This window comes from Hippocampus bargibanti, linkage group LG05 (assembly GCF_051943395.1).
Source record: "Hippocampus bargibanti isolate YZ-2025 linkage group LG05, ASM5194339v1, whole genome shotgun sequence".
In the NCBI taxonomy this organism is placed as follows: Eukaryota; Metazoa; Chordata; class Actinopteri; order Syngnathiformes; family Syngnathidae; genus Hippocampus; species Hippocampus bargibanti.
In genome coordinates this window covers 2,926,273-2,936,350 of record NC_142738.1, presented here as the reverse complement: position 1 = coordinate 2,936,350, position 10,078 = coordinate 2,926,273, and the positions used below count along the sequence as shown (strand labels likewise).

Here is a 10,078-nt window from a genome sequence, read left to right as displayed (position 1 = left end):
TAAGCAGAAGACAACCCTCAAATAGGTCGAAACTATTGCATTTTCAGAGACAACAAAAGCAGGCTTGCTTCCATACCCTCCAAGGATGTGGGTTTTGCAACCATTAGTCCTTCTGTCACTTTTATCTGTAAACAGGATTGCGCAAACAGTAACAGGGTGACTTAACTCCCAAAAACCTCAGCAGTGATGAGTGTGGTGTGGGCTCAGGAGGAACCCATTATACCCCCCAACCCCCCTTCACTCCACCCTGAACATTCACTGTGCAAGCGGTTAATTTCCTTGTTGTATTTACTTCACCAGTGGTCACCATTACCAACATGCAGTAACATACTGTGTGTTATGTAACCAAGCATCCCTGATTGCATGGAAAGTGGATGTACATTCAGCGCATGAGCACATGCCATACATGCTCAATTGTCACCAAGTTGATTTTCTTTGTTCAATTGCTTTACACAAATGTGTTGTCTTCACTGGAATTGTTTCCACTGCTTCAGATGAAAGTGAATCCAAGAACATTTCGATTGTGACACAGGCATGCTGAATTATATTTGACGGGAACATGGCCAAATTAATGTGACAAATATGACAAAACTCAAATAGTAATGGAAAAGTTCATTGGGACAGATGAAATAACATTGCCTTAATCTTAAGTGAAAGTAGTCATTTCAAAAGTGTTTATAGTGCAACTAGAGGAGGCCATTTGTGGTGGCGACACGAGACAACATAAAAGCTTAACTGTAACATAAGAAAGATGTGTACAATTCAGTTCAATAAAACATTAAAATAATACATGGAAGTCAAAAAACAAACTGAAAATGTCTCCTAGTGACAATCGAGCTAGCTATTGTTGGCTAGCTATATGTTGGCTAGCTATTTACTAGCTGGCTAGCTAGCTTTCTATCTATTTACTTCCGGGTTGAGTGAACACTGGCGCGTGTGGCTGTCGCTGCTCACCCACATAAAAAAATGTATCCTGTTACTGTAAAGTGACCTTGAGAGTTTTGAAAGGCGCTTATAAATGAAATGTATTATTATTATTATTATCATTAATCTCGCGCTTTTGGTTCCCTCTCGACCACTTGCCTGTTGGCTGTCTACACAAGTTGATTTTTTGTTTTTTCTGTCTTACTATTAAGAATATTAGATTAGTAAACACATCTGGCCATTTTAATGACAAAATGATTCATGCTGTTTCATGTCCCAAAGAGGGTACAGCAAGTGCTGAAGAATGAATGACTCTCTGTGTCTTTGTTTTGTCATTATTTTATTTTTTTGACTTCAAGATGGCGCCGCGAGAGTGGCTGCCTTTCCAGGAGCTCCTGTATTTTTGTTTTTCTACTTCTTTCTTTCCTTTACTCTTCCTTTCATAACTTTGCTGATGTGCAATGTAAATTTCTCCACTGCGAGACGAATAAAGGTACCTGTACATCCAATTTGACGTACATTAATCATAAATGTGGCTTTCTTATGTTTTAACGCAGAGGTATCAAACCCGCGGGCCAAATGCGGCCCCCAAAATAATATTTTGCGGCCCACCTTTATATGTAAGATTAATGTTAGTGCGGCCCGCGTGATTGATATGAATGAAGCTTGTGTGTGGAGCTGAACAAGTAGGCAAGATAAGCAATGTTTAGGACAGTTAATGTTCAATATTTTCTTTATGTTAAGAAAGTTAAAGGTTAAAGAACTGTGAATACAGACATTTGAAACTTTATTAAAATAATTAGTTTTCCTGTGGTTTTTTTTTCAGTCGTCTGTAACTGCCTTAGGTCATTAAATTATTTTATTTATTTATTACTGGTTCATTTATTTTTGTATTCATTTTTCCATTTAATTCATTTTTGTGTGTGTTAAAAATAAAGATTTTGAGAACATTGGAATGTTTTATCTGTGATTTTCTTGTGGAAAAACCGATGCGGCCCAGCCTCACCTAGATTCTGCCTCCAGCGGCCCCCCGGTAAATTGAGTTTGAGACCCCTGTTTTAACGTCTCACAAGCAGGGAGGTAATAACAGTAGGGGGCAGCACTGTCTCACTTACCAAACCAAACTGTACGTCCCTGATATTCTTTACTTGCTTTGTGCTGTACATTTTATTAAAGCAGTGTTCCGAGGAGATGGTTGAATGTCGAAAGAAACGAACGAGAGGGGATCAGATAGACGAATGTTGAGGTAAAAGAGTAAATGGTAGTCGGCGAGGGGGAGACGCCAGCGACGCCCCCTCTGCTTCACCAGCGGCAGGCAGCGGTTTCCAGAGAGACAGAGAGAGAGAGCAAACTCACAAAGGAGGAGCAAGACACCAAAACAAGAAAGAGGATGACCGCGCAATCCCCGCCCACCGGCCTCGGATCCTTCCTTCCTTTTGACGTTGAGTAAAAGAAGAAAAGTAGCGAGCGAAAGGAATCAGAAACAAGCAAGACACGCGAGAGAGTAAAAAGACCGAGGAAGGGAGGGAGCTAGTCAGCAGTAAAACGACCATGGCAGTATCCGCAGCGTCTCCGCTCTCGTTCACGTCCGAGCACCGCACACCTCAACCCGGGTCGACCGCGGCACGGAACCGGCAAGCGCACGGCGACAAGCTGCTGAGTCCGGATGAATGAGCGGAGGGCAAACATGAGGGTCATCTTCATCCAAAACGCCGGTTTCGTCGCAGCTTTCTCGCCTTGTCGATGTGAGTCGGTGATGTTGGCAGCGTTCGGGAACACAGAAGATGCGAGCAAGCCCCAAATGACACACGGACAGACCTTACTAATCGAATGAGGAGTAGCCCAATGTGATATATTTATTATTAGAGGCGCATTATAGACTATATAACTTGTTCAAGTCGAATGATAGGCTGACTTAATATTATAATACGTTATTATTACACATTCAATATCCGTTTTTTTAATGAAAGATACGTCCTTTTTTGTAGACTTGTACGTTAAGTAGATGGTTAGGTCGTTAATACGATCGTTTTAAAGACAATCTGGAAATGTTTGCTTCCACGTGGACAAATATGACAAGTAGCTTGTTTGTTATTCCTTGTAATTTATTTATTTATAATTATTATTATTAGACCTGCGAGTATTACAGCGTATTAGTTTGTGATTGCTAACTAACTTAGACGAAGTGAGTCAGATGGAAAGACCGTACTTGGCACCCCGCCGCGGGGCGAGTCGCCCCGAGCCCCCCAGAAGTCAAACATGTGGGGGTGAACCCCGTACCCCACCGCTGCCCGCCGGACGCTCACCCGAGGAGAACACGGCGGGCGGTGACGGCGACAGGAGGAACCCCGGCGTGAAAAAACACCACCACAAACACAACCTGAAGCACCGCTACGAGCTGCTCGAGACGCTGGGGAGAGGCACGTACGGCAAAGTCAAGAAGGCCATTGAACGCCACTCCGGCAGAGAGGTAACGCGTTACACATACACGTTACATTGGAAAGACAATACAAGCAGACATACACGACACCCTTTTTAATGCCCAATAATGGTTGAGACAAGCAGAAATCCGAATTGACTTTTATTTTTTCCCTCAGTGATTGAATCTGTACTTGGTTATTATACTCCTAACGGAATTAGAGACCGCTCGCTATAAAGTACAGCCCAGCCCGTTCATAATCCATTCCAGAAACATGTTCGAAAACCAATTTGGTCAAAAATAGAAACAGTTCCCATTATAATCAATATCTGTTTTTTTTTATCGTGATTGAATAATGCAAACACACCTGCTCAGAATTGAACTCTCGTGGCGTCGGTCAGAATGAGACACTACTTACGGAAGTGACGTATAAGGAAGCACAGGGGAGTTGACTGTTGCATTCAGGTGCGCTCAGTTTGGTCAAAACCGATTTTCAGTTGTAAACCGAGGCATAAAAAACACAAATTTTGGTCGAAATACGAATTATTGGAGAACCGAGATGTTTGAAAACCGAGGTTTATAATAAAAATAATCATACATTTAATTTACAAGCGCCTTTCAAAGCACCCAGGGACACTTTACAATTAAAAGAATGATAAACACCTGAACAATAAAACTATAAATAAAATGATCAATAATAAAAGAGCTGATTAAACTTTGACTGTGTTCCTATTGATTGATTTGTTGGGACAGAGAAAAAGACAAACAGTCAACATGGTAGAACATTAACCAGGCAGATGATATTATTATATTAGGAGAAGCAAGATATTTCCCCCTAAGTGGCCACATGGTTGCAAAAAATGCATTGTGTCCCATGCAACCCCCAAAAGCACATACTTCAGGGGTCTTTAAATCAAACTTGGAAGGGGGAGACATGTCAGGAAAATGCACTTTATTTTGGAGTTGGCTAATTTAGCATTTTAGTGACTTTGTTCACAATGTTCGCAAACCTCTGAAAATGCATGTTTCAAGTTGACCCAACTACAGCTAGCTCTTAACAGCATGACATTTATTTATTTTTTCAGTATGAGAACATTTTTTTGTGTTGGCTAATTAAGCGTTTGGGTGACTTTGTTTACAATGTTAGCAAATGTTAGCCCTGAAAATGCACATTTCAATTCGACCCAACTTTAGCTTTAACTCATTCACTCCCATTCATAAATTTATTCAAGAATTGAAAATATGACATAGAGCGCCATTCCCAAATTTGTTTGGGTTTTTTTTTTCATGCTTGGGTACCGATAAAGCGCTGGCCATGGCCTCTGGCAATATTTGTTTCTTTCCCACAAGGGGGCAGCATTTCCCATTTTCCATGTTAGTGCTTTGTTCCAGCGTCAGCTGTTGTTAAAGCCCCATATAAACCAATATGTTGCACTGTATTTTGTACACCCGCCCCTATTTCAAGCTCAGATAACTCCAGACCCACATCATTACGGAATTAACTATTTTTTTTCTGCTAGCCAGCTAGCTAATGGATAGCTAATAAATACCTAATAGATATCCAGATAGCCAGCGAACAGCCAGTCAGCTAGACAGCCAATAGCTAGCCAGCTACCTAACGGAGAGCTAATAAATAGCTAATAGATAGCCATCTCGACAGCTAACAGCCAACCAGCTAGACAGCTAATTGCCAGCCAGCTAGATAGCTAATAGCTAGCCAGCCAGATAGCCAAAAAAAGATATATATATATTTTAGCACATCCTTGTACTTTGTGACAACTAGTCTCAGAATATGGCTGAGATAATAATAAAACATTTCGTTTACAAGCGCCTTTCAAAACTCTCAAGGTCACTTTACAGTCACGGGATCAGTTTTTCTGTGAGTGAGCAGCGGCAGCCACATGCGCCAGCGTTCACTCAACCGGGAATAACTCAAATAAATCAAGCTACCTATCTCACTAATAGATAACTAATAGCTAGCTAGCTAGATAGTTAGACACGTAATCGATAGCAAATAGATAGCTAGCTAGGTAGCCAGCAACGGTGTAGACCGTACATTTGCCCACCGCCCTTGACATCATCACGTTTGAGGTGTATGACATCCCAAACAGTCCTGTTATGTCCGATGTTTTCCATGTGTGGTAAAACTTGACCCCACATGCCCAACCTGGCAGGACACAAGGAACTTTCCATTGGCTGAGAATACCAAAAGGGGAACTAAATATAGGTCACCGGCGTGTGTCCCCCGCCGCCCCCGCCCTCAACTCTCCGAACACCGCCATCCCTGGACCTTCTCTCCGTTTGTTTTGTTATCGACGTTGCCGCAGCTTCGTGACATGTTTTGCTCATTAAATTGCGCAACGTTTGACTGGTGGTATCTTATGCAGATAGTGAATGAGCTCATGCTTTTGGCTTCAAGAGCCTGGGTTATGATGACTTTACTCGAAAGCTACACTTTTGGGGTTGTGTAAATATTTTTTTTTAAATTCAAGTTATGCAAAAGCATGCAAGCAAAGGCTGCATGGAAACCAGCCTGCCTCGATGATTTAGTGTTTTTTTTTCCATCTTAAAAGCCAAATTATAAATCTCAAATTGTGGCGGAGGAAGGGGAAAAAAAGGACCACTCAAGATATCCCAAAATATTTGCAAGCTAATAATAAGACATGAAGTAGGAACATTTCGACTGCTTCTTAGAAGCAACACGAGACTTATTTGTCAGACCTAATGTTTAACTCATTTACTAGCTAGCTATTAGCTAGCTATTAGCTCGCGAGCTAGCTTTCTATCTATTTGAGTTACTTACGGGTTGAGTGAACGCTGGCGCGTGTGGCTGCCACTGCTCATCCACAGAAAAACTAAGCCTGTGACTGTCAAGTGACCTTGAGAGTTTTTGAAAGGCGCTTAGAAATGAAATGTATTATTATTATTATTATTATTATTATTATTATTATTATTATTATTATTATTATTATTATTATTATTTATTATTATTATTATTATTATTATTATTATTATTATTATTATGACTGCCAGTCCCAAATTTATTTGAGAATTGAAAACCTTGACGTGGAGCGCCATTCACGATTTTGTTTGGGTGTTGTTTTTTCTTGCGGGGCTGCCGATAAAGCACTGGTCAGACCTCTGGCAATGTTTTTTCCCTTCCACGAGGGGGCAGCATTTACCTTATGTCCATGTTAACGCTTTGTTACAGCTTCAGATGTTGTTAAAGCGCTATATAAACCAATATGTATTGTATTTTTGTACAGCCGCCCCCATTTCAAGCTCAGATAACTCCAGATCCATATCACTTAGGAATTAACTTTTTTTCTGAGGTTTCCAAGGTTTCTTACGCTGATTTGAATGTTTGTCATCCTCAAAATCAATATTATTATTAATAATAATACATTTCAGTTGTAAGCGCCTTTCAAAATTCTCACGGTCACTTTATAGTCACAGGATAAGTTTTTCTGTGGGTGAGCAGCGGCAGCCACGCGCGCCAGCATTCACTCGTTATTACTCTTATTACTATATATTACATACAGAGTGCACAACAAATTAATGAATAACTTGTCACGGTTTGCGAGGTGGTGATGGCGGGTTCGGATCCCAAAAAGCAGGCAGAAGGGAGCAGGAGGTTGTTTGACAAATTGTATTAAAATAAAGTCAGCAGGAACAAAATGTAAAACATCAAAATCATCTGAATGGAAAAAATACAAAGTAGCAAAAGAAGACCAAAAGTAAAAGTCCGCCAAGGTTAAACAAACACATGCACAATGCATGCGGCAACCAAGCAGCAAATAAACAATGAACCGGCACCGGATGGTCGTGCCGGGTGTCCTTTTAAGTGTCAATGATTAAACGACCAGCACCTGCGAGGCTGCAGGCAGGGCTGACGTCGCTACCCGCTGGTCGCCAATCTGATCGGGAGGACCAGCACCTGTGCAGGTGTAGGCGGGGCCGACAGCGCCCCCCGTTGGTCGGCAACCAGATCATGACATAACTAGCTTTCAAATTTGATGTCTCTTATTGTGGTTTACATGGAACAATTTTAAATATCGGTTCCGACTTTAGCAAGCATCATGGTATTTCACATGCTTGATTTGCTTGATATCACGGGCCGAATAAAATGATGTAGCGGGCCAGATTTGGCCCCCGGGCCTTGACTTGGACACCAGTGCCTCAGGGCGATTCTCCTGTTTGCCCGCACGGCAGTTAGCAAAGAAGCAGTGGGCGCGATGGCCTTCTGTTGAATCCTAGAAAGCAATTAGATACGTCCACGGGTAACGTGTGGAAAGGCCTGCCGACATTTTAGCAAGAACGATGCCACACGGGGGCCATCGTCACGTCAGCGAAAGTGCAACGGAGCGGTTGTCCGCTTTAATCTCCGTCGCCATATGGTGAGAGTGGCAATCTGGGGGCAGAACGAAACGCAATTAATCACGGAGCGGTGTATTGACATACAGTACGCCCATGTGTTCACGCACGCTTCTGGATTTTGTTTCATGTTTTTTATGGAGCGGTGAGACGGGTGTGTGTTTGTTGCCATGGCGTCCGCCATTAACACCACGATGTTGAAAAGGTTGCGGTGATAGCAAGTGACAAATGAAAACGAACGCTCACAGCAGGGGGAACCCCAAGTGACAGAGCGCTAACCTCCGCCAAGTCCAATATCAAATCCTCTGCGTCCCCATTAGGGGGATACCCCATTTCACAAGAACCGGCTGATGTGGTATCTGCCCCGTATTTTAAACTGAAAGGTTTGAAAGCCCCCCAAAAGTTGTTCATATGAGGCGTTGGGTGTTCAAATGTGACATTTAGGAGTGTAGTTTTTCACACAGTTGACTCGCTGGCAATTCCCATTCAATGTAATGCTAACATCAATGTAAAATCCCATTGACAGGCTAATGGAAAATTAGCACACAAACGCTGTAGGTAATTATGGACGCATGGCGCTGCCTCAGAAATGGATTGTATCTTACCGTATTTTCTGGAATATAAGGTGTACCTTCAACAGATGACACATTTAGAAACCTTTTTCATACATAAGGTGCACCGCATTATAAGGTGCACCTTCATTGAATGACATATTTAAAACTATTTTCCATACATAAGGTGCACCGCATTATAAGTGGTATTTTCATCCTGATATGTCATATCCTGCCTCCCTTTACATGATGTCACATCCCATTACGTCACATCCTGTCCGTCTTATATAAATGCTCTCCCAGCGCGTCTATCTTCTTCCTCTCTGTCTCTCCTCAACCGACCTCATAATGTCCCTGCTGTCCATCCCACTTCTAACACCCTCAAGAAGCGATGAACCAGGAACGAACGATCACTTTTAACCCATCAGTAGCACATTTATTATACATAAAAAGGTATATTTTGTGTAGTTTTAAGGCTTAGAAAATTAGAAAGTAGAAAATTATGTTTTATGGGGATTTTGGGAACGGATTATTCTCATTTTAATGGTTTCCTATGGGAAATTAATTTTTGGGATACACACTTTTCGCCTTACACACTCTGTCTGGGAACCGATTAAGTCCGTAAGCCAGGGTATCACTGTATATGGGCTCGGAGGATAAACACACCCACCCTCTCTCAAGGAGAGCCGCTCTCCCAAGCATAACAGCATTATATGAATATAATCTTAAAGCATCACATTACATCACGACTTAACAATGGAGAGGTACGGAAAAGGGAAAACGCTAACATTCCTGCGCTCCGTGCAGCCCCGTTGATGAAGTCTTACGATCTTGTGGTGAATACATCTCTCCGTTAGAATGACCCCCCCCCCACCTCCATCCTCCCCAACCTCCTTGCACGGGACTTTTAGCAAACACGGGGATGGGCTAGCTCGGCGGTGAATCTTTCATCTGTTTTAATGGTCTGAGAAAGAGCAAGAAAGTCGTCGGGGTCCAGCGGAGCGAAGCGCCCGCGTTTCACTTCAAACGGTTAGTTGCAAACCAGACGGGGGGTTCGGCTCCGTACCTGGCAGAGGCCTTGTTGGGTTAGCGCCATTCGCAGTCGAATGGCGCTAATCGGGTTCCACTTAAGGACAAGCGTAGCTGCGTTAGCCAGCTGGCAAGTGGGATTGGTTTGCGGTTCTGTTTAATGATCCGCATCGGGGTCAAGAACATGAGGAGATACACAACAGATACCTGGCGTCCTCTCAAGACCCTTTTTGTGGGCTCAACGGGTTAGCAATGCGGCGCCCAATTAGCATCAATAAGATGGATCGCTCCCCAGAAGGCAACAATAATAACCAAAAAAATGCTAACTTTGTTTCGCATGTAACCTTTATATAATAATAATAATACATTACATTTATAAACTCTTTTCAAAACTCTCAAGGTCACTTTACAGTCACAAGATATGTTTTTTCTGTGGGTGAGCTGCGGCAGCCACACGCGCCAGCGCTCAATCAACCCGGAACTATCTTAAATAGATAGGAACATAGCTAGCTAGCTATTAGATAGCTAATATATTGGTAATATATAGCTAATAGATAGATAATAGATAACTAGCGAGATAGCTAGCCAGGTCATTAATCAGGTATTTCCGTAAAATTAGCGAATTCCTGATTGAATAAAACCTGCAGGTGACAATGACGTTATTTATTTTTTTCTCTCTTCACTCTTTTTATGTATCTGGCTATCCAGCTATCTATCTACCTAGCTAGCTAAATGGCTATCTAATTAGCTACCTAGCTATTTATCTATTTGCTATCTATTA

General features: G+C 42.2%; 1 protein-coding gene across 1 annotated transcript in view; it reads left to right on the top strand.

Moving 5' to 3' along the window:
• The first annotated feature begins 1,557 nt into the window (after positions 1-1,557).
• The window catches only part of nuak1b (NUAK family, SNF1-like kinase, 1b), a 30,300-nt gene continuing 21,779 nt past the window's right edge, over positions 1,558-10,078 (top strand). The window contains exon 1 of the mRNA XM_088997036.1: positions 1,558-3,394. Within this exon, the coding sequence (XP_088853162.1) occupies positions 3,119-3,394 (276 nt within the window). The 5' untranslated portion in view covers positions 1,558-3,118. The remainder of the gene's footprint in view (positions 3,395-10,078) is intronic.